The sequence below is a fragment of the Hakea prostrata genome, chromosome 11 (genome assembly GCF_041222555.1).
Source record: "Hakea prostrata isolate BN-2017 chromosome 11, UWA_Hpros_2, whole genome shotgun sequence".
Lineage (NCBI taxonomy): Eukaryota > Viridiplantae > Streptophyta > Magnoliopsida > Proteales > Proteaceae > Hakea > Hakea prostrata.
In genome coordinates, this window is record NC_142610.1 from 8,825,006 (window position 1) to 8,851,057 (window position 26,052).

A 26,052-nucleotide genomic window follows, 5' to 3' on the forward strand; every position below is an offset into this window, starting at 1 on the left:
GCATTTTTTTTATAAAAGGTGAATAAAAGAAAATTATAATATCCCTTTCTGACTCTCTAATTTTAGTATTAGTTAAGTGGTTTTTCAATTCATTCTGACATTAGAAGGGAGGAAAGTAAAATGTTTAAACTTTAAAAAAGTATTCACAGAAATAATTTCAATATTTTTTTTATGGGTTTGAATCATTCCATGTTTTAAGAAAAAAGAAAGTCTATATATGGTTCAATTTTAATTTTTTAAGAAAAATAAAATAAAAATGATCTCATTCACACACTCATCTCTTAAATTATCATCCATAAAGAGCTCAATAGGATTTGAAAAAAACTCAAAAGAAGATGGCAACTAAAATTTCAATATATTTTTTTTTTTTCAAAAACAAGACCACCTTGGTTACTCCTAAAATTATTATCATCCCTTTATTTATTCAATTTATCGACCAAATCTCTAATAAGATGAAAATATATCAAAGACATAGTTTACCGTCAGGAAACCCCTAAGTTTAGTGTAGTTGGAGACGAATTAAATATTTCGAAAGGATAAGAATAACTTTGAACGAAAAATCCTACTCTTGATGTGTTTCTTCATCTCCCTCAACCATCTATGATTTCCCTCTTCTAAACTTAGAATATAAGGATAATATTGAAAATATATAATTAAAAGGTAACTAAGATTAACAGTTTTAGTAATAGAGAGTTTGACTAATAACTTGGGTAACTTAGGGAGTGGCATTAATATTAGAGTCCGGATCATCTCCCCCAATGGCTGCTGACCAAGAATTACAAGGGGCCCACAAGCTTAGGGTGATGGATTTTTTTTTACTTATGGGCCCACATAATTTGTGGTTGTAATGCCGTTCCTGTCAGGGAGATGATCCACACTCTTAATTAGGGGGCAACTCAAGGTTGAGACTGAAAATTTTCCAGCAATAATTATGAAAATTGCATCATTTTTTGATGTTATAAAGAGGGTTGTTGCTTACAACCTTGAAACAAATGTGAAGCAGACTATCCTGCTTTGGTCTATGGATTAAATGATGGTAAGGTAGAAGAACAGAACTATGTAATGGTGCAAAATTTAAGAACTATAGGAACCAGTTTTACAATTTCAGATGACTGGAAGGAGCTACAAATAATCTACTGTACATTAATGAGAACATCACTATATTCTTCTTACACTTGAACAAAATACATAGATTTATTGTACTCTGCAAAAATCTAAGTAGAGAAGAAGAAAAAAAATGAACTTGAAAACTTACTCTTCTTCTGCCATTACTTTCTTGATTGATCTGCTTAAGAGCTTATTCGAAGAAGGCGAAAATTCCGTCAGAAAGGGAGGGATATCCATCTCCCCTCTGAGAATCTTTACAATCTCGCCGGCGTCCGGCCGCAATTCAGGTGTCTTCTGTATGCATAAGAGGGCCAAGTTTATGCACAAGTTTGTTTGATCTTTGTTGTATTTCTGTCCCAATCTCTCATCTACAAGCTCCAATACATTCCCTGATTTTGCCAATTGTCTGCACCAGCTTATCAGATTGGCTTTGTTGAGCTTTATAGGTGAAGACAGAACATGTAAAGGCCTTCTACCAGATATGATCACAAGGATCAAAACTCCTAAACTGTATATATCAGCTTTCTCCATCAAATACCCAGCATTTCCATATTCTGGTGCTACATAACACACAGTCCCTCTTACACTGGTTGTAGTGCTAAGCTGATCTCCACTCCATATCTCACTACCATTAGAATTAGCCTTCTTCTTCTTCCTGCCCTTTTTAAAGCTCAAATCTACATTGGCATCAGAGTCATTCTGCATCTGTTCCCCCAAAGTATGAGCTCTTCTAAGACCAAATTTTGGACCTAGAGCAATTTTGAAGGCCCTTCTGAAACTGAGTTCAAGCTTTCTTGATTTGTTCCCTTTCTTGCTAATTGCTGCAAGATTTTCTTCTTTCCACCATTCATGCATCTTTATGTGCTTCTTGTCTCCTTTCTTCTTTGGATGCCCATGTCCCTGTTCATGAAACTGGTTTCCATTCACATTCTCAAATTGATCCTTCAATGTCATGGAACGATTCAAATAGGGAGAGCTTTTCTTCTCTTCATCCCAGTCAGAATTCGTTGATGGGTAAATCTGGGTTCCAATCCACTCTCTAACATAATCTTTACTACGCAATTCACCACTTCCATCTCGTCTCCACCACCAGTCCTTCCCCCATTGCTTTCTTCTACCTGTTGCTGTGTCATTAATGGACAAATAAGCATTGAAATTTAAATCTCTCCCCTGATTAATAAGGTCATCATCAAAGGCTTCTCCAGCCATGGGGAAGACCTCCTTCCCCTTCGCATTAGGAGTTGAAGGATATGATCTCGCATTGAAGCCAATTCTATTGTTCTTGGAAGAAGAAGAAGAAGCTTGCCTGCCCAGTGGAACATCTTCTTCTGTATTGCTTTCTGTGGGAGTTTCAGGAGGAAGCTTAACTAGATTTCCCGAAAAATCATGGGTTTTCCAGAGCAGTTCTTGACTCAGACCCAGTTCCTGACTAAACCCAACTCCAAACTCACCATCAGATTTAATCCTTGAAAGCCCAAAATCTGAGAGCTTAGCCCTGAAATCAGAATTCAAAAGAACATTACTTGGCTTTATATCACTATGGATGACTGGGGGAACACATTCCAGATGCAAATAAGCAAGAGCACAAGCAATATCAACGATGATCTCAAATCGTTGATTCCAATCCAGAACAAAAGCCCCTGGCCCCTCTGCAAACAGCAATTCCTGCAAGCTTCGATTTGGCATATATTCATAAACCAAACATCTTTTTTTCTTCTCCACACAAGAGCCCAAGAGGGTAACCACGTATGGCGATTGCAAACCACCCAGAACTTGCAACTCATTCTGAAACTCTGTTTCGGCTTGTAACGAAATGGAATCAAGCTTCTTAATAGCGACAGATTTTCCATCACGAAGTATCCCTCGGAACACAGTTCCTGATCCACCTTTGCCGATGACATAAGAACCTGTGAATTTATTGGTAGCTGAATTGAGATCCTCGAAAGAGAACCTCTGTAATTTCAAGGGGCTACTAATGTCAACAGGGCTGGTGCGAGAACGATTAACAAGAGAGTACCAGAGGTAGTATAGCAAGAAAAAGAGACCAAGAAGGAGAAGAACAACAGCTGAGATAGTAATAGCAAGTAAAAATCCTTTGGCTCTGAGAATCGAATCAGGGCTTGGGCTTGGATTTGAACTCAAAGGCCTGGAAGGCATCTTTGAGAATTTTCTTTTTTCTTGAATTGGTTACAGAAGAGAGGTGAAGAAGGAGGACAAGGAGAACAAAGGTAATGGAGATTTTCATCTCTGTTGCAGAGGTGGTGTACAATGCTTTACAGTAAAAAAAAGCATAAATGTTTATTCTAATTAAATCAAAAAAAAAATTAAAAATAATGGGGTTCCAATTTTTTATTTTTAAATTGTAAAGAAATGGAAGAAGGACAAGGTGGAAGTTGCTTTTGACTAAAGGTAAAAGCTTGAAGAAGACAATCTCTGGTTCTCTCCATCTTGAAGGAAACAATGACTAGCTGGGAATTAAGAAATTATTTTTCCTTCTAATAAGAAAGAAAACAATAATTCAAAGGTAACATAGTGTTTGTTCCCCGCTCTGATTCTTCTGTATTTCGGAATAAAAATCATCTGTTGTGCACAACAATGCACATATATGCCAAATAACTAGCTGAGATTTAGAACTTGATTTCAAATTTACAAAGTTCAAAATGGTATTGAAATTTCTTTGCTTTCTCAACCAGTTATTTGACATATACGTGCACTGTTGTGCACAACAGAGGATTTTTGTTCTTATTTCTCTAGTTGAGACATTATCCTTTATAGATTTTGCAGAATGCCTTCCTTTTTGGATTGGTTATTCCTTGCACACATTCAAACTATCTAGTTAGAAACTAATTTTAATGTTTCAATTTGGTTAGGTTTTGAACTTTTATGAATAGCTTGGTTGTGTGCTTGCCAAATATAGTAACAAGTGGTGGCAAATACAGAAAAAAAAACCAATAGGTTTGTTCATTATTTTTGGCTATTGAGAATCTTAAAAGAAATTCACAACTAAGGTAATGATCAATTTAGGATGGATAGAATCCGTTTTCCATTCCCTATCAAACCAAATTCTTTTGGGCCAATTGCAGTCAAAAGATGTCATTCTTTTTGTCGGAAAAAAAAAATGTCATTCTAATTCATTCTACTCTTCTCATAAGGGTATTTTTTATATATAAGAGATGGAGATATTATATATGCCATCAGTAAGAGTTAAATTCACGACCTCAATGGAGAGGTAAGATCCATACTTCTCAGTAGAAAGATTGTGGGTTCGATCTTTGAGGACGGTATATGTAATATACCTCCCCCGAAACATAAAAATCTCTTATTAATCCACGGCCTCTTCATTAAGTGGTGTTGGTTTTACTAATCAAGCAACCCTACATTGGCCACCAAGTGATAGGTCTTTATAAATTAGCCTCGACAAGAAAATTTGTGTATCTTAATGTAATGTTCAGGTTTCAAAACAAATGAATCAAGAAAATTTTTTTTACCAAAAAAAAAAATAATAATAAAAAAAAAGAAATAAGAAAAATTTTAAAAGCCCAAGTCAAATTCTTTTCTTTTTTCTTAACTAAAGTTTACCACCTTGACTACATTGATACTATAAAAGAGTGGAAGGGATAAATTAAAATCTCACTATTTTTGTTTTTCTATTTTTTTTATATATCATTGGCGGGACTAACAGCCCAAGATAAACAGAAGAAACTAACTAACAATCAAACCTACCTAAAGAACCTCCTTAAAAAATGATAGGTTGTGAGAGGTAGATCTGTAAATGGATAGTCGAAATCCGCCTCCGAATTCGCATTCGTATTTGTTTAAGGATATCCGTATCCGGAATTTTTCTTATCGGAAAATATCCGTATCCGTCCGCTAAGTGACCGGATTCGGCTTCGGATAATTGCTTATTGGATCGGATAATATTCGGATAAAAATTTATCCGGATAGAGTAAAATATTTAACTTTTTTTTCTTTAAAAATGGATGATAATCGGACTCGGACACCAGTAATCAGATTTGGATAACGGTATTCGGTAATCGGAAATTAGAAATTTATAATAAAAAAATATAAAAAAGTGACGATTAACAATTAATAATCGGATAGTTTATCGGATCGGATTATTATCGGATGTCCGATAAAGTTTCGGATTCGAATTCGGATGTCTTCTCTAAATTTTTTTCGGATTCGGATAGCGGATTTACTAATCGGATTCGGATTTGGATACTGGTGTCTCCGAGCCGAATCCAATCCATTTACAGGTCTAGTGAGAAGTGACCTTCATTTATTAGACCAGTCTATTATGTAATAGATTAATAGACTTGACTCAACTCAACTCGTTCCGTTAACTTCAAAGTTTTTAGAGCATTGGTCAAATCCCTAAAAGTCCATGGGGAACTATAGTCATAAGACAGAAATCAAGAATGAGTAAGTGAAGAGAGAGATGCAAAGAGACACTATATATATAATAAGGCTTTCGGCTATGGCATGCTTATGTAACATCATTGTTTCGTTAAGCTATCATTCTAGAGTGAATTATTACTTTGCCACCTTAAATTCTACTTGATCCCATGCGATCCCGTGCAGTGCACGTGAAATGAAGAATCCCATACCATAATAAGTTGCACTCATAGGAATAGCATGTCCCACCACAACAGCAGGTGGGACCCATTTATAAAACATTTTTTTTCTATGTAAGTAATTATCCAGAGTTCTTTTTTGTAAATATTGGAAAATATAAGATCTTCTACATAATTTATTTGCAAGTACATAACTATGCAATGTTTAATCCTACCAAAAAAAAAAACAATGCAATGTTTAACTATTTATGTGGAATATACATTTAGATAAGTAATTAACTGATTTTATACATTTAATCCATTATATTAAATTATAAATTCAATTTTAGATTATATTTCATCGTTATTTTGGCTAAACTAGGAGTTCTAGATCACACTAAGCTTTAAAAAAATTCAAATCACACTCGAACTTCATTAGGCAGCCAAGAGGCTGTCTTGTGATTTTGTTCTCTCCTCTTTCGAAAAAGCTTGTATCATGCGCCATAAATGCGCAGGATCATCAAGCCGAGATTTCAGCCTTAGGATACGAAATTTTGGTCGAGATTTCGATCTCGACCGTTGAATTTCGAACGTCGAGATTGAAATTTCGACTGAAATTCCGATCCCACCGCCCAAAGTGTATGGCTTGATGGTCCTGCGCATTTATAGCGCAGGACCCAAGCAAGGTCCCTCCTCTTCACTAATAGAATTTTCTTGTCACTTCCCTTGTGTAGTGGATTTAGGATTTTAATCGAGGAGTTTATTTTGCGGACAAACAAATTAGAACCTAATATTTTTTTTTTTCTTCTTTTTCCTAGTCACCTTGAGAGTTGAGACCCGTCAAAAGGACTTAAGGCCCATAGGCATAAGGAGTGGGAAAAGATGGTGGAAGGGAGAGGAAAAAAAGTGTGGAGGGACAGATGTTCGAATTTAAAACTTCTTTGGACTTCCTGCCTCTACCTATAAAAACCATATAATTAGGCCTAAGAAGTTATTGGGCTGGTTTGCTTGAGCCTGGTCTAGCCTTTGTCGCTTGAACCATACAAGGATTTCTGCAGCAAAAAGAAATTTTCCTTGGATTAGTCAACAAAAAAATAATCTGCATCTAAGAATTTTTAGATCAATTGTTCATTCAATAAAACTTGTTTATAACAATGACTCTATTAATGATATTATTCGCCTGTGAGTTAATTTTCTTCTTAGTAAACAAGGGTTCCTCGAGGTTTATAATGTTAACACTCCCAACTTCTGCTTTCTGGAATTCAACTAACACTTCTTTTAGGTGCTCTTCATTGGAAACTACTTCAACTTTCCACAACTTAAAATTGGCGTAGAAGAGAGGATTAACGTTTTACAGGCACCACAGTTCTAGCCTGACATTAAACAATAACCTAGCAGAATCAGTATTGATGCATCAAATTCTTTCATTTCTAAATGCAGTTTGGCAAAAGATAGCGACGTGTCTTCTACAATTCTTTCAGGTACAACAAAGAAATTAATCAGAAGAATCCGTGTAAAGAGAAGAGGGGAAAAGAGAAGAATAGGAGAATCTAGGAAGCTGTATCAAGAGGTTAAGAAACAATTTCTATTAAAACAGATTTAAGGGGCCTCTAATATGCAAAATTCAATATGAACTCCCAGAGTAGAGTAACCTGCCATCCATATCCAATCCTGGAATGAGACAATTTCTTACTCCTCCAAGAGAAGAATCAAAATCAGCCATTCATCTGAAATTGTATCAATCGATCTTCACTGATGAATAAATGAGCCTTGAGAACCAAAAGCAAGCATAGAAACCAATTGTGCCGGTCAGCACGAAGAATGCATATGAGACAATCAGCATGTAACCAAAGTACAGCACTCCAGATACTGGCTTTGTGATTTCAAGTTTTGTGAAGAAGTAGAAGGCTGCATATAGGAAGAGGTAGAATGCGGAAGATCCTGAGGTAAGATATGCTCTCCACCACCACAGGTAATCCTCGCTGCAGAGCTGGAAGTAACAGAGTACGATTGTGATTTCCGCGCATGTGATAACAAGGATCACAAAGACTATGAAGAGGAAGCCAAAGATATAGTAAGATTGGTTTAACCAGATGGACGTCAAAATGAAGAACAGCTCAATGAAGACAGCACCAAATGGGAGTATCCCACCAATAAGGATTGAGAAAATTGGGTTCATGTACCAGGCCTGCTCTGGGATCTGCCTTGGAATCTTATTTGTCTTTACAGGCTCCTCAATTGCAGGCTTCTTGAACCCGATGTAGCTACCCACAAAGACAAGTGGAACTGAGATACCGAACCAAAGAAAGACGAGAGCAAACATGGTCCCAAAAGGAACTGCCCCGGATGACTTCTGCCCCCAAATAAGAGCATTCAAGATGAAGAAAATGCCAAAGACAACTCCAGGGAACATGAATGCAGTTTGGAGAGTGATTTTCTTCCACTCTGTTCCCTTAAACATCTTGTAAAGACGGGCTGCAGCATAGCCAGCAAACAAGCCCATGAAGACCCAGAGTAGAAGCATGGCTGTCATTAACCCACCCCGATTGGAGGGGGAGAGGAATCCAAGTAGAGCAAAGATCATAGTGACGAGTATCATCCCAAAGAACTGAACACCTGTTCCCACATAGACACAGAGAAGATCGGAGTTCACTGGGGGCCTGAAAACATCTCCATGGACCAGCTTCCATCCTGTCTCTTCTTGGGCTTCTTCTTGGGTTTCCAGTTGGTTGTACTTGGAGATGTCACGGTACAGTGTCCTCAACATAATCATAGCAACCATACCGGAGAGGAAGAGAACAATCATCAAAGAATTGACAATTGAAAACCAGTGGATTTGGTCATCAGTCATAAGGAGATAGGTATCCCAACGTGATGCCCACTTCACATCACTCGACTACAAAAAGGAGCAGAGAAATAATTCATATCAGGAACCAACGACGCCACAACCACTCTACAAAAGGGGGCAAGCAAGGATGTAAACAGTAAAACAGAAATGGTTAATACTCACCTCGAAGTCAACATCGTATGTGAATACAATTTCCTTCTTTTCTTCAACCTCTTGAGGAGAATCAGAGTTGGTAACAGTTCGTCTTGCATGTGGGTCACAGGTTGTTAGACGATTCTTGCCATCCCACTTACCATCATAATCATGTTTAATACTGGACATGTCAACAGAATCAAATAATACATCATAAATATAAATTAAATCTCCAAAGAGGAATCAGTAGTACGGTTGCCATAATAAACTGACCTGAATGGTTTGACCTCAAATCCCACAATCCTTGCAGAGTCGGTCTGTAAATCTTTGTGAAACTTCACAATAAATTGTAAATGGTTGTGGATAAAATATTTTTCTCCCTTGACCTTCAAAATAAGAAAAATAGAATAAGCAATTGTAAATGAACATATCACTAAGGCTGATGAAAAAAATGACGTTTTTATTCTAAACAGTGATATTTACTCCTGCATATCCTCCTTTAACTCCAACATGGAAGCCATGTTGATACACTGTAGGGAATTCCTGATCTTGCCTTCGCATAGGAACAGCCAGAGGAAGATTATCCAAAATCCTGTAGTATGCAATATAGTTTCCACAAATAGATAAGGTTTACAATAGTGAGGTGAAAAAAGTTATCATATAGAATCCAAGACTGGATAAAAAAGAGCCTCACATGTTCACCCGATATTCATCGTCTATCTTTTCCTTGAAGGCCTTTGCAGATTTTTCATCAAGTACCAGCCGGCAGACCACATTACACATCTGTGGTTCCCTCATTTTAAACTGAAAAGGCACCACTTTAATTAGAAGGAAAAATTACACACCAATCAAGTTTTAAAAATATCAGAGCCACTGAAAATCTAGGATATTTAACTAACCACATAAGGAGAGTTCTCAATACGGTCACCACGAAGAACTTCTCCAAGATTCTCAGCACTGTCAATTATTTTCTCTGGAGGGCAATATGGGAGAGTATAATAGGAATAGGGAAGCTGAGTCTTTGTGGAGGTCAGTTTGTTTACTTTCACCTTCAACAGATCCCCCTGCACCCAGAAGAATTTTTTAACACAAATTAGAAGCAAAAAGGAGAATATACATATAAAGGGGAAAGGAATGCTGACTGGGCCAGCACTTGGACTCATGGGAGTGCAAAACAACCACCCTGCCCCAATGGAAAGGTGGAAGTCCTGCCCCTCCAATGATGCCTCCATGCATGCTCTCATGTGCAGGCCCTAGAGGCCTGGGTAGCATTCACTATCCTGTTTTGTATTATAAAAATTGAGTACATTTTGCTGACCTCCCCTGATCAATCTAACAATTAAAAGAACCTACCCTACCTTTCTAACAATGACCAAAAACTTCCTACTTTATAAATTTCATTCAGGTTAGTTGAAAGCAGGAGAGACATAATCTTAATTGATGATCCTACCCATTGAGTAGCAGTCTCTTTCCTGTATGGTATTATAAAACATTGAGTAAGTTTTGCTGACCACTTTAACCAATCTGACAACTTAAAAACCCTTCCATGCCTTTCTGAAAACGACCCAAACCTTCCCCATATTGCAAACTTCATTGTACTCAATACCAATCCATAAGTGTTGTAAAGTTAGTCAAAAGCAAGGAAATATTGCCTAGGTTGATGATCCTACCCTTTGTCCTTTTTACTATTTAAAATTGAATGGGAAATAGTAAACGCATCAATTCCCTTTATTCCACTTACTCTTTTTCATGCCCCCCCCCCCCCCCCCAAGCCTCTACAACACACCCTATCTCCATCCAACACACCCCAACAACAACAACAAGAAGCCTTGTCCAAACAAAATGGGATTCGCTACATGGATTCTTGCCTTCCAATTAGCTCTGTTTGAGGCCATACTAGATATAAGGCCTAAGCTATGTATATCATTTCTCACCACTTCCCTTAAGGTTATCTTGGGTCAGCCCCTAGTTCTTCTAATTCCTCCAGTCTGGATTAAATCACTTCTACGAATAGGGACATTTACAGGCCTCCGGTTAATGTATTCATGCCACCTCAAACGGCTTTCTCATAGATTATCATTTACCGAAAGCCGGAGCTACTCCCAAACCAGCACTAATATGATCATTCCTTATCTTATCGTTCCTAGTTTTGCCACCCATTCATCTTAGCATCCTCATTTCTGTTACACAGAGCTTATTTATATGATGCTTCTTAATAGCCCAACACTGTACATCATCATTGGTCGCCCAACAGCCTTATAGAATCTTCCTACAAGCTTTAAAGGAATACGTCGATTACATGAGACCCCTGACGCACCTCTCCACTTCATTCACATCCTATTTTAATTTTTTGGGAAACATCATCCTATATATCACCTTTTTTATTTATCATTCAGCCAAGATACCTAAAACAATTGTTTCATGTAATCTCCTTCCACAACCCCCCCTCCCCCAAACACCAAAAATAAAAGAAGAACAATCCACTTTGCAATCCAAACCCCAAGGATCACAAGCCCTTTGTCTTCTTTCTTCTTGCAACCTCATCCACACAGTGATTCCAAGAGAAGAGTTGGAAAAACGTTGAAGGTAAGAATTTCCAAATGCAATTGTTTGTGTTTTTTGGTGGGCGCAAAGCCAAAGCATAATTGATCCCAGTGAGGGCAAGAATGAGTTCCATCCAGATTATTAGTTTATATCCAAATTTGACTCCTAAAGCCCATGGTTCAAATTTCCAATGTGATATCAAGAAACTTGAGAAGCTCAACCTGGTCAAGACAAGATAGCACATGAAATATGAAAATATCATATCTCGATTGAGATCTCAACGAAATCTTGAGATTTTGCAAGCTATTGATATTTTGGGTCATATGCCTTTATAAAAAGCAATAACTTGAACCATGCTGATGAACCAGGGTGTAGGATTCAATTGTTTAATTGTTGCCCTAGAACCAAGCTCACTCCATGATCCTCTTCCTTGAGAATTAGCAGTCTTATAGGGCAGAAAGTACCTTTGGTGGATGGATTTAGGGTTTGTAAGGGTTAGCCTAGGGTTACAGAGGACTCGGCCAGGCTTAGGATCTTAGGACTCTGGATTTTCAATCACTAAACCAAGCTGTAATTGCGGTTTCAGATCTGTAAATAAAGTTAGTGTTTGGGTAAGTTAAGTTTTGAAGGAATCTAGGGTCAATTGGAAAGGTTCTAGGGTTCAAAGGTTGGTTCGGAGATTAGGAAGTTTTAGGGTTTCTCAAGGAAGAAGATGAATTGCAGAAAAATTCTAAACTAATGGAATGAAGGGTTAATAATGAAACAAAATTTAGGAATAGAGCTCAGCAGAAGGAGTAATCCTATAGCGGAAAGGAGAGATTGAACAGGGTTGGGGAACGTTGATGCTGCCATAGGGAAGAAAGGGCGGTATGGGGCAAGGGTTGTGTGGGGCTTGGGGAGGAGGGAAGGGGTAGGGGTAGGGAGGGGCTGGGTTGTTACTTGAATGGGCTTGAACTACTGTGTTGCTTGAAGATAGGTTGCTAGCGCAGGCTTGAAGGAGGGGGAATTGAAGAACTGCAGAAATTAAAACACACTCAACCGTGGGACTTCCCTTGGGAACTCATGACTCACTCTTCCTTCAAATCTCAGATTTTATTCAAGTCTGAATTGTTTACAAGGTATGAGGGGCTATATATAGCCTAACTACATTGAAGGAAACTAGGACGCTTGTAAAGAAAAATCAACTTGAACTCAACTTAGGAAACCTACTTGGCCTCAAGTTAGGGAATCCAATTTGAATTAGAATTCTCTAGTACAACTCTCCATACAAAAAGATGGACATCTAAGTAAGAGTTCTTAAACAAATACAACTTGCAAAATAAGATATCAACTTTAATGAGAAATCCTACTTGAAATTAGATTCTAACTAAGACTCCTAATTACATCAGGACACTCACCATTAACTCAATTAAGAAAATAGAAGTATAACAGCATGAACAAACTAACTAGACCACTTTTGACCCACAAAGAGGAGTGGAAAGTGACCAAAATACCCATGGTGGGATTAGGGACCGTAGGGGTTGGGGAAGCACCGAAGCAACCCCAGGCCTTGTGCTGCCACTGGAAATGATTTACATCACCTGTTTACCCAAAAAAAAAAGATAAAAGCTATTTAATTGACATAAAGGGTTCCAAATTTTTTGTTTTGATCTGGGGAAGGGGGAAAAGTCATTTTTCCTTCACTTTTTGGTGTTATGTTTACTCATGCTTACAAGATTACAATACAAAAGTGTTGATTCCATCTATTGACCAAGTTTTATGTGCATTCTAAACAGTCTTTTGGCCTCTTTTTGGTCTTTTTATAAGACCAGCTTATTTGACTTGGCCCAATTGTCATTGGAAACCAGTTCTATTCAGCACAGATTCTACATCAAGTTCCTTTCATCCAACCTAATATTTACTTTGCTTTCTATTTCTCAATTACAATAACTCGTTAACTCGTACCTCTTTTAGGAACCTATCTTTGGGAATTATCATCAAGTAAAGAGTATCCCCAGTCTAATGATAAATAACTGGAATATTATTTGCCAACAGCAGCAGAAGACATAAATATGACAAGTAATTTGGCAGCACAAATAGAAATTTTATTTGGACATGTGGCCTGTAACAAAGTGGTCTCCTGAACTAGGGGTGTCAATAAAACCCTGTTGACCCCGGCCCAATTCAAGCCCTATTTTTTCAACCTAAAGGGCCGGCTTGGGTTAAAAAATAAAGAGCCCTAATAGGGCAGGGTTAGGTTCGGGTTTAACCCTAGGGCCAACCTGACCCAGCCCAACCCACCCCTATGTCAGTTAATTTAATTAAAGTTATAGTTAAAAGCTACTTAATACCAGCATAATTTACCAACACAGCATTGCTCAATTGGAAACACTAACAGTTTTCAACAAAGAGGTCATGGGTTCGACTCTACTTGGTGGCAATATTATTATCCATTTTTCTTCCCACTAAAATCAAGGTCAGGGTTAGGGTTAATCAGGGGCAAACCGACCCTATCAAGGTTAATCAGGGTGGGCTGGGTTGGGTCGGGCCCTGTCAGGGCCAGGTTAGGGTTGGGGATTTTTAAACATTGACAGGGTTGGGTTGAGCTCGGATTTCAATTTCAGTCTCTAGGGTAGCTTTAGGGTTCAAGGCTGGCCCGGCCCAACCCAACTCATTGACACCCCTATCCTGAACAGCCTATACTGGACTGAGTCAAACTGGAAAGAAACATAATGTGGTTTGGTGTCAACTATGAACACGTCTGATAACCCGCCAAGTGTTTCTGCTTTGAAAACCATAAGTACAGTTTCGAGTGTTTCTAGAAGCAGCAATACTTGTATAGGTGTTCGATAAAACTTGCTTCTTGAAGCAGAAACAATATCAGCAGGGCTTAAATAGGGTTCTTATGTTTAGGACGGCAAATTTCATGAATACCCCTCTTTCAAACTGTTTCACTTAAACCCAATCTCTGCCCAGCTTTTGCTTCAAAAAATAGATGCAACAACAATTTGTTTTTCCATCAAAAGTGTTTCTTGAAACAGAAATTTTCATAAATTTCAATTTAAGTAGCAAAAATTCCAAATACAAAACAGTTTAACCAAACGGCTTTTGAACGATGTTTAAGCAAGAAACACCAGAAACTATTTTTTGGTAGGTTATCAAACAGGGCCTCTGTTTATATTCGCACTTATATGGTTGTCAAAGAGGACAATGAATTCTACATCAGGAAAGGCCAACAGCGTTATTGGTCAATTCGAAACAACAATTGGTCTTGAAAAATGTGGTGGGGAAATTTACAATGATGGATGCGGTTGGATAATCAATGCTATATTTACAAGTGCAGATGTAGTCAGGTAATCAAGGCTATATATCTTCAAAGATCTCTGAACAATATCATCTGTCCAATTTGGCTAAATGCATAAAGAACTTCTATGGTCTTAGCTGAGCACATGGTTTTTTGGGAATTCTTCCTGCATTCTACTTCCTAAAATTTAGTAAATTGGATCTGCTACAGCATTACCATTTACCAAGACTCCAAAAAACAATTAGTTCATAATGTTGAAGGGCCAATCTCTTCTTTTGTCAACTAATTCTATATTTTATCTAGTCCACATGATGTTGAGGAATGACACACCTCCACATTGAAGTTTAGATGATAAGACATACAGATGTATAAACTACTGTTATGTAGCAACATTGTTCTGAAGAAAAGCCAAGACTAAGAAAGTGAGGAAGAAAGCCAAGAATATAATAGAGTTAAAGCCCACACAAGCCCCTTGTGCATGGAAAGTCATTTGCGGACTCATGAAGATTGCTGAAGTATGAAACTGTGCTCCAAATTGTGGAGAATTCCAAGTCCAAAGCCCAACCTTTTCCAAATGAGCATATGCACTGAACAAAGCATCAATGTATTCATGCACAAGTATCAGCATACAATGTTGCACTCATCCACAAGCCTAAGACCTTAGGTATAGCTCTGAGTCCTAGAAGAGACCAAAGCAAGCATGTAACAATTAGTTACAACATAACAAATCCAACCAGATCCAAAATTGCAAACCAATATGTCAGACCACCAACCAGTGTGCCTGTGGATCAAAGGACCTCACTGGTAATACCAAGAGGATTCATCATAGGGACCAACCAGTAACATTCCATATGACCTCAATCGGTGATGTCAGACACCATCTAGTGACACTGGATTAGGGTACCTCTTGATGTATCCAGCCCCCCACCAACCCAAAAGAGCCAAGAAAGGGGCCCAAGCCCATTCAGAAGTTGGGCAAAACCAAAGGGGGCCGAATTCTGTCCAGGGGTACAGTGGTAATCTTCCTACCCCTGGATCAAGCTTAACTAGTTGACCAAGTCCACTTTTAATTCTGTTTTTATTTTCTCATTTGGAGTCTTAGTAGTTGAGTAATTTTGTTATCTGTTTGTTGGTGTGATAGGGTTTTAATTTTAGAAAGTCTAGTTTTGGTAAGTAATTGGATTCATACTTAGTAGGGAGTTTCATTAGTTGAGTCCTAAATAGGTAACCAAGTCTTGGGAACCAAGTTCCATTGTTTGAGTTTACTTGGGTTAAGTGGCTTAAATAGCCTAGTCTTATTGTAATTTAGTAGTTTTTGATGATTAATGAATTGATTGAGTGAAAATTTGGCATGAGAAGTCATGGGGTCCTTGGGAGGGGGACCTGCGGCTGGGTAGTAGTATTTTTCTTCAATTATAAAATTTCAGCCTCTCTTCAAGCTTCCACCTTCTACTCCAGCAGAAACAACCACTCACAAGTAAGCTTAAACATCCCCCAACCATTCCCCTACTTCAGCCATTCCCCACCCCATCCCAAGCCACCATAGCTTCTTCCTTTTCTCCTTCTTCTTCCCACGTTTCAGATCCCACCCCAACTAGGACTCCCTCATTCGAGCCCCAAAACACTTCATTATACCCTTCCTAGAGTCACCCAAACCTATAGAACCAAGTCCTAACCTCTGTTTCCCCAAACCAGTCCTATTTTGAAACTTCTGCACTTCATCTTCTTCAATTGAAGTTGCAGAATTTTAAGAAATTTCAGAAATTTTCTAAAACGTCCTAAACTCCCTCCCTACATGACTAAACCTGTTTCTGAACTGCCGAATAGCCCTTCAACAGTGCTAAACTGCAGAACAACAACCCAATTCCTCAAACCCTAGCTGAATCCCAGTTCAACTAGGGTTTGGATTTTTCAAATTTGAGTTGGAAATCCTATTCAATTTCAAGCCTGAATTGACATTCCCAGTAGCCTTATTGGCCCCAATACCCATTTGCCGAAACATCTAGAGGCCCTAATTGTGTGCTGCTTCTACTTTACAAGATCCTGAAATCCAATCCTAAACCTTGGGTTGCATGGTCTCCCAACAATCATATTCTAATGGTTATACGCCCAATTGGCAACACCAGATGCCAATAGTGATGCTGGGTGACAAAAACAAACACAAAAACATAAACAAAAACAAAACACAAACAAAACAAAACCCAACTCAGCCACTGTTATCTATTAGACTACAAATCCAGCTTCATTTTTTTGGCTATATAAATGACCCTTTTTAATGCACTCTTAACATGATAATCACCACAGCTAATCCCCCCATTGTGTGATCATTAAACATTGTGCAATTACTCGCACGTAGTTTGACTAGATCAAGTTGTGATCAAAGTGCTACCAAATGAGTGTTCCCACAAAGGACGAAGCTTTGCAACTATGCTCTCCTCAAGATGGATTGAACATCAAGACTATAGAAGGTCTTATTAAAGCATGTACATCGTTAATCATTTGTTTGCATCATCATACACTCAAGGGCAAGGCATCCAACCTTGATAGGTATCATATCTTCAAACATTATAAATTTGAATAATTCATTTTAGGTCCTCTAACCTGAGTCAAGAAGTAGGTCGTATTGCCTTTGAATCAAGAACTAGGTCCTCTTGCCTTTGAATAAAAAGGTATATCCTCTTGTCTATGAATGAAGAGGATGGGTCCTCTTACCCCCGAGAGTGCAAGAATCCTCTATCCTTAAAAGAATTTCTAAGAAGGTGGTGTCCCCACCTAGTTTTAGAGGATTCAATAATGAAAATTTCTCAAGGGTTAGGAGTAGTGGATATACATTTGCAATTAGTCAAACCACTAAAATATACCATGTTCATTATTTACTTGTTTTACTTATTTCATTCCAACACTTATTTATTGTAAACAATTAACAAAATGCTCCAATCTTTAGGTTGATTTACAAATGCTTGTACGAATCTAACACCGATGAGGTTTAATATACTAATGCAGTTAGATAACACTGTCAATTACACTTCATTCTTCCAATATTTACCTTGGTTTATAAGGTTGATCGTCGATCTCAGCAGATACTGTAGAATAGTTTTAACTTCCATGACATTCTCAAGTTGGACATTCAATTTGCAGATGAAAGAGAAACTACTACATCATAATGGAGTTTTCTTTTTTCTTCTATCTTCACTGCCTTAATGGATTGAACAATGTGCATTCACAGGTTGTCTTTCATCTTCTCATTTCTTTTATTTTTTTCCTTTCTTTCAATTTTTTCACTACACACAATCGGCAGCAACACTACTGTTCTGATTACCAAAAGGACCAATTACCCACAATGCATACAAAAGATAGAGAATCAAACTTAACCTGCTGGTGATCCGAGGGTTGAAAACCCTACTTGGGTTTGCTATGGGACCACCCAGAATAACAAGAGACAAATCAAAGGGTTAGTACAACAATGTAAATAAACATAAGTTTATGAGAAATGGCAGAATTGTATTAGGGGGAATCTCAATGACTGTAAAGGAATAGAAGTATAGAACATAAAGGGGATTTGAAATTAAAGGAAGAGGAAAGAATTCAAACGAAACTCAAAAGGAAGGATAACGGGAAGGTGCTTTAAGAAACAAGTAAAAGCAACACACTGGCAAATGGGGAAGAAAACTAATCATGTCCTACCTCTCCATGAACCAAAGGTGAAGAACTGCAACCTTCAAATAAAGGGAACTCGCTTAATATGCTTCAACTGTTCCTACGATTTGATGAAGAGAGTGATACCACCAAGGACAAGCAATTAGACATCATCTTATATAGTTATATAGCCCACGCTGAAGGGGAGAACATAATGGGATCTGAAACTACCACCAGGCAACAGGTGCAGTCTAAACAATGAAGCAAACGTTGGTTCTTTGCACCTAAAAGCTCAAATTGTTAAGGAAGGGCAACTTAAAGATATATACCAACACTCCCCCCACAAATGGAGGCCTTTTTGGTCCTTGCATGCAACACATACGGTTAGCATACATGACTGAGAGACAATAATTTGAGGAACTTTTATTTTGTACTCCCACAAGTCAAACACTCAATTTCCCTGCTCTAAAACCATGTTAGGTACTGTTTCCCCTAAAAGCATGAACTATTAAGGAAGGGCAGCTTAAAGGTAAACATCAACAATTATCATATCATAATAAGTCAGTGATTAAGGCTGAGATTCAAAGGGTAAGGTCGCCCAAAGGAGGAGTAACTCTAACCCGAGTTTGACAGAGAGGGGGGGGGGGGAGGAGGGAAAGATGGAGAGTGTACTAAAGAAGAAAAACGAGAGAGGAAGGATGAGAGATGGCTTCAAACCACAAGCACTAAAATAAATACTAATATCATTTGATAATCAAATCTATCCACTGAATAAGGTTACAAGCAGATCCATAAAAACAAAAGTGAAAGTTCCTATTTATAGTTTAATGGTAAAATAGAAGTAAAACCTAACTCTTTCTTCTAAATGTCGAACCAAAATCTAAAACTATAATGGAATCACTCCAAGAATAAAATTAGAAAAGGAACTCTATCTTAAGAAAAAGAAAAGAACACAGACCAATTTAGGACCCAGTTCTCAGTCTGGGTTCTCAAGTAGGCTCATCTAGGTCCAAGGAAATCACCTGCAATACAACCATAGCTGTCAATGCATCACTTACTAGGTACCTAGGTAATGCCTAAGCATTTGGGCACCTTGATTGCCTTACCATTCACAACTTTATTTTTTACCGACCCAGTTATTTGGCTCACCAAGTTAATGACAACTCTGAATGCAACCAATGCCCATTGCATCGGATCAAAAAGAAAATTGATGATAAGAATAGAAAACAAATCAAAGTTGGAAAACCAGGAGTTCCCAGGAAATGTTTTCCCATTATATGAATCCCATGAGAAATTGAAACACACGAGCTCATCCTTAAGAAGGAATGTCCACTTCAGCAAATCAATACAGGCCACTGAAAGCATTTCCACAGTCCAGACTTAATAACATTTCCTGGCTGCCTGGCACAGCAAATCACTTACAGTTACTATCTTCTTCACCATCTCTGTCACTTGTGATTACTGTTTTCTCCACCATTTCTTACTGACTCGTGGTGCCTAGGTTCCTATCAAGGGAGGTTCAAGCTTCGAACAAATAATAAAACAGGTCTCTTCCAACCTAATTAACAGTAGCAGCATTCATGAAGTTCAGATCTTACAAATATTCACCACATATTAGATTAAAGAAAAGCCACAAACTTTCGAGAAACCACCAATTCCACCGTTACCCGAAACATCAAGGGAGTCCGAATTCTTTCCAGCTCAAGCTCCATAAGATACAACCACTTCGAATATGAAATAAGACTAACAAATAACAAAGATAACCACACAACCATAATTCTCCATCCTTCTTAACTAACTGAACATCGCTCGCAAACTGAATCCACTGAGCAACTAAAAAAAGCATGCATGCTCCTTAAAATCAACAAATATACTTAAACTAAATACTACAAAATCAGGGATCCACATAGATCTAAAGAGGAAAATTCAGATCCAACAAATCAATCACTTAATCATGAATGAGAATCATTACCACTAGGTCAACCCGAACAGTGAACCGAATAAACACTAATAAACAGTCTAATTGACAACAGAGGGAATCTAATTGACAGCAGAGTTGTAGAAAAACAAGAAATACGAAACCCAACTGACCTTTTGGAAATCTTCTGGGGCGACACCGGGAAGATAGAAGGAATCTCCATGGATGAAGAACAGAAGAAGCGTAGAGATCCAGAGACTAAACGCTAAGACCCGACGACTCTCCATGGCATCACAGAGAGAGAGAGAGAGAGAGGGAGATTTAGCAGCTAAAGAAGGTTTGAACTATGAAGACGAAAGTGGAGATCTGGATCCGCAGATCTCTCCCTCTTTCTCTCTTCTTCGATCTTATGATACTACGCTTTGTATTGTATTTGATGTTCTATGTTTTTTAATTAATTTATTTATTTTGTAATCAAATATTTAATTATATAACACGGTAAGAACGAGAGTGGAAGCTGCACCACGCCCACCAAATGTGGGGTTACCGAAGATCTCTCTTCTTTTACCCCAAAAAAACAAAAAAAAAAATCTCTCGAGTCTCATGGGTTGGTGAGTTCTGAGTTGCTTCGTTCTTACACTTCCGACTTTCCGAGTTTCCAGCCATGGGAACTCAGATCCGAAAGTTTTCAACTTTTGATTTTCATTTTCCTTAATTCCATTTTCCTGGCTCTGAAATTACTATTTTACCCATAGTTTGGTTATGCTGTTTTTCCTCAAAAGGGTTGAGGGATAGGTTTGGTTGGTAAAAGAGTAATGTCTCATAGTGTAAAGTCAAAAGTTAAGATTTCTTTGGATCAGGGCAAAATCCTATCGTACATTTAAATTATACTAGCACATATTTATGTATATACACATGAGGTATTTGTCGCTTTCTTAAATTAATTATATTAATTTGATATTACATTTTTTCCATTTCCTTTATTTTTCCCTGGTGAATTTCTTTCTAAAGTCTAAACTACCTATTAATTCAATATAAAAAATAACAATAAATTTTTTTATACTTGATACGGAGAAAATATAATCGAACCAGGTTCGTCCTTGGTTCGACCCTCGACCCCGGTCAGGACGAAAGGAATCGACTCGCTTTCGAGCGGGCCGGGTTCAAAAGATAGCTTGCTGAGGAAGTAAACTAACTCAGCCAACAAGCAATGCCCGAATCCGCTATAATCAGAGTAGACTAATGGTCAAGAAGACGGTTAGCAACATTTACAGAAGATACTGATCGTTATTATATGGATAACTACCATATAACGCTCATATTATCAAAGGAGTTATCTATTAGCCCAACCTCAAACGGATCTATTCGTTAAGATCTGAGGGCTATCCGAAGAAGGCTCAAATACATCCAACAAAGGAGATTCGAAGGTACACACTATATAAGACATCACCTGCCCACAAGGTAGATATACACACAAAATCTGAATCGTATTCTCAATATTCATTCTTTAGCTCTGTGCTCAAGCAGAGCTGTTTATGATCAGTTCATCAACTGAATTAGCCTTCGGAGGTAGACTCTCGACCCCAGCGGTCGGGCCACATCTAACGTTTGTTTTTGCAGGTCATCCACAGGAGATCTAAGGACTGAGCAGATTTTGGACGCATCAATACTAATAGACCACTTAAGTGGGGTGAAAGTGAAACTCTAGGCACCCCTTAAATGCCAAATATTATTAGTAACACAATTTCAAAATTGCTGATTAACCATTGGAGAATGGGTTTGGTTCTGTTAACTAATTCAAAATTTGAGATTAAATGACTGCTTAAGTGTAGTGTTATGGCCAAATTATCCTTCTATACCCAACCCCTTAGATCACTCGTTTTTTCGTGAGTTTGCCAGAAACCACCACACCGCCTCCCGCTGCCGGAAATCACCCATCACCATTGCCTCCAACGACTACTTTGATGTTCCCTAATCCTTTTTTATATAACATCTTAGTCATAGAGATGCCATTCATATAGCCACCTTTGTTCATAGGCTTGTTCAACTTAGAGTCCAAATTCAACATGGAAAAACTATAACTCTCAAACTTGTTCTCTTCTTGGAACCCAAATTTCTATGTCGATTTCATTTCGATGGTGGTCTTTGGAGGATCAGGTTGTTCAGTCTTAATGCTTTCAGTCTAGTCTTTTAGCCAGCTTTAATGCTACAACCAACCATTTCTGATCCTGTAAAGCAAAAGCAAACTGTGCCTGAGAGGAGACACAACATGTGCTTAGGAATTAACTTAGGGCCGGGAACAGAGTTTGAAGAACAAATATAGAAATCAAACAAGATTTCAAATCTAGGAGAAATTTGTAAAATTAGATGTGGTTGTGGAATGAAACGAGACACCAAAAACATGACAACGGATTTGGAACAAGAGCTTAACCGACACCCACCCAAAACCGATCACGTTAGTGTAAAAGGAACCAGATTCATGAAAGAGTTTTACAACCAAACGGGAAAGATTCATGAATCCGAGATTTGAAATCCCGGGAGGCCCTAGGAAACGAAAAAACACGTACATAATTAAGAGAGTGGTTGATGGCTGAAGGTAAGGAGATAACATGATTCTATAGAGAAAGAAAAAAGACAGAGAAGTGCAGCCTTGCAGGGTTGACAACATTACAAAATTAGTCTTCAACAATTGCGTTTGGAACACAAGGTAGAAGAACCAAAGTGAAACACTTGAGTGGCTGAGACAATATTTATTGTGCCATGTATTTGCCTTCGGTGGTATACAAGAGGAAATTTTTACAGTCATATTTGAATCAAATTCCTACCACTCAGAGACATATATCTAAAATCGAAGGAGATTTCCAAGAAAGGCATGAGAAAAATAAGTAAGGAATTGAATACCTTATTGTAAATCGTGCCTTCAAAAATATCCGATGAGGAATTTGAATATTAAAGGTTTTTTAAAGAAAATAAGGAAAAAATAATAATAAATTCAAAGATTTTGGTTATAGATTTTTTTTTGGGTAAACTAATAGATGTTGTTATGTTTAGGAAAACAAAAATAAAGTCATATCCCTTGAGTTCATGTTTTTATAATAGTAGTATAATATATATAAAAATTCTTTTAAGTATGTAGTTAAAGTGCGTGTAAGTTGGTCTGGATGAACCTCATATCACAAAAATTAAAAAATTACAAAATTAAAAAAAGAAAAAGTGCAACTGGCCAATCCAAGGTTTAAAGTATCCCACGATACTATACGATACATGCCGATACGTATCCATATTTGACCCAACCGATAGAATACATCTCAATACGTCCCTTCATTGAATCACACTAAAATACATTAGCCAGAGTGATACAATACTCGATACAGGACTATATGTCTCTTAAAATCACCTGACCGATACGATACTCGATACCGATACTTTAAACCTTGCCCGTATCAACTAGGGCATGTCCATATCAAGTCTTTGTGTGCAGAATGATGATTTGATGGACAAGTTGGATGGAGAGGATCTCTACTAATTTCAATTTCATCGATTTATACAAAGAGAAATCAAATAGAAAATGATGAATGATTGCATAACCTCTCCCATCAAATAAAGAACTAGTCATTATATGAATAAGATTGGTCTCTCGCTTTTCTTTTTTCCTATGATGCACAATTTCATTCCTAAACAGCAGGTTTACAAGGCAAAGGCTTAGAGTCCAAAACACTACAAAGCCAATGAGACGAAACAAGTCATCCCAAATAGCTTCCACCTCTCCAATCATACTAGATAGTACGTTCACAAATTCAAATATAGCAAAGGCAACTTCACAAGCATGGTTTCTTCTTATGATACCACGGCCACCCCAATTTTGGTCAAGAGAAAATGTTGCATTTGTATTTACTTTTATCCAACCACTAGGGGGTGTCAACACAGTCTAAGGCGCACTTTGGGGTGATTGACTAGGTGACGAGGCTAGGTTGTCTTACTCTGGAAGACAGAGTCGTTCCTTAACTTCCGAAGATAATATGAAACACTCAGGATTGACAAAAAACTAAGTTAACCATTCCTTACTCCAATTGAATGAGAAGCAGATTCAACGCATAGATCTAGAAAAGAAGTAGCAGCAAAGAAGTCAGAATGTATTCCCAAAGGTCAGAGGGTCTCTTTACTAGTATCACAGAGCCTACAAAGGGATGTACCCAGTGCCGAAGCTCCTACACTGTGGAGTCTGGGGAAGGGACTTTCTAGGCAGCTTTACCCCTGCTTTACAAAGAGGCTGATTCGAACCCGCGACCTCCAGCACACAATGGAGAGATTCCACCATTGCGCCAAGCCCGTCCTTCTATTTCAAATCTAGTTAGTATGACCCCAAAAAAGAGAGGTTAGTATAATCATATCGATGTCGGTGATCTCAAGAGACAATAGTCCTCACAACGAATGATCACCAGCTAATGTATTTAGTGTGATTCAATGAAGGGACGACGAGATGACGTGATCGGTTGGGTCAAAATGGATACGACGGCTGATCGAAGATCGTGGGATACTTTAAACCTTGAGTATGACCCCAAAAAAGAGAGGTTAGTATGGGCCTGAGAATCATAATTCAGTTAAAATGCCCATGAATCATTGAATCTCATGGACCAAACTAAATCCATCCACAAAATCAAAGGCCCAAAAGAGAATGTCATCTGGGCTGGGCCTGCATTGGAATTCCAACCCATGAACCAGCCCATTTTAAACCTAGCTAGTTTGGGCTGGGCAACATAATGCACTAAAAGTACCCATGAATCATTGATACCCGTGGGCCAAACTTCATCCACCCACAAAAACAAAGGCCAATTGATGTTTGAAGCGGAGGCGTGGAAATTTATCTAGTCCATTTCTAACAAGGAAATGGACCTTGTAGATGTAGAGTCCGGACCTCAGCGACGGGCACTTGGAGAGGGAGGCGGTTTGGCTCCTCCATCTTGGATCAGGCCACGGGCTTGTGACCTCTTGACCTCTCCCACGGTGAAGAAAACTTTTCGACCCAAAAAAAAAAAAGTCTTTTTGACCATGGCACTGATTTTGTGGTGGCCTAGCGATGGAGTCACTGAATACCCTTTCCACCCGACGGGGGGAAGCTTCAAATAGGGGTGTCAATAGATGCTATGAGATGTGTCCCAACATCACATCAAATGATTGAAATCCATTTATAAATCACATTAAAAAATTGTGATTAAATTAAAAAAAAATGATATTATTTGTAAATAGATCTCAACCTTTTGATGTGATGTTGACACACATGTCACACATCTACAAGAAAATCGATGGTCTATTTCCTTGTTAGAACTAGACTGGATATTAGTCCGGAGTCGTTGGCTCTAAGAGATGCTATGCTATGGGCTGTTGGTGAGTGTTATGATAAGACAATTTTTGAATCAGATTGCCAAGAGCTGGTTAATGCAATTTTTCCAAGCCCACAAGGTCCCCCGGAGCTCTTTCGTGTTCTACATGACATTCATCACTTGAGACCTATGCTTTTGGACCGTAGGATCCAACATACTTTTAAGGAGAGAAATAGTTGTGCAGATTCTCAAAGATCAACTGGTCCTATCTATTGGATGTTTAAGTTCTGGAGATCACAAATGAATAGCAAATTTCTAGGATTCACATCCTGTGTAATTTCTTTTCCTGTAATTCTCTCTTAAGATTGTGCCACATGGCATTAGGTAATCCAACGGTCATCCAATTCTAAACCTTTAGGTGGCATACCTTCAAAGCTTCATTACCCTGCCACCTTGGTTCTCTGCAATAGTCCCCTACAAGAACACAGAGTAAATGGGTTCAATGGGCCGTGCTTGGGCTAGGTGTTTAATACCCCTATCCCCATATATAAAAAGCCACCTTGGTTCTCTGCAATAGTCCCCTACAAGAACACAGAGTAAAGGGAAAACTCTACGGGTAGAGGAGTTACTGGGGGAAAACGGTACGGGTAGAGAAGTTATTGAGAGAGAGAGAGATTACAAGGGATACGATACGGGTAGAGAAGTTACCA

The 26,052-nt window shown here is 38.2% G+C and overlaps 2 protein-coding genes across 2 annotated transcripts; both read right to left on the reverse strand.

Moving 5' to 3' along the window:
* Positions 1-997: 997 nt before the first annotated feature.
* On the reverse strand, positions 998-3,340 carry LOC148999938 (Protein kinase superfamily protein). Its single transcript, XM_089140133.1, has one exon. It carries the CDS (start codon positions 3,262-3,264, stop codon positions 1,252-1,254), a length of 2,013 nt encoding a protein of 670 aa, XP_088996259.1. The 5' UTR covers positions 3,265-3,340; the 3' UTR covers positions 998-1,251.
* Positions 3,341-7,038: 3,698 nt separating this feature from the next.
* LOC148999939 (transmembrane 9 superfamily member 8-like) lies at positions 7,039-20,455 on the reverse strand. Its single transcript, XM_089139353.1, has 7 exons — positions 20,195-20,455; positions 9,540-9,704; positions 9,335-9,444; positions 9,124-9,232; positions 8,914-9,026; positions 8,671-8,821; positions 7,039-8,556 (listed from the first exon to the last, which is right to left on the reverse strand). Exons 1-7 carry the CDS (start codon positions 20,306-20,308, stop codon positions 7,399-7,401), a joined length of 1,920 nt encoding a protein of 639 aa, XP_088995479.1. The 5' UTR covers positions 20,309-20,455; the 3' UTR covers positions 7,039-7,398.
* Positions 20,456-26,052: the final 5,597 nt, after the last annotated feature.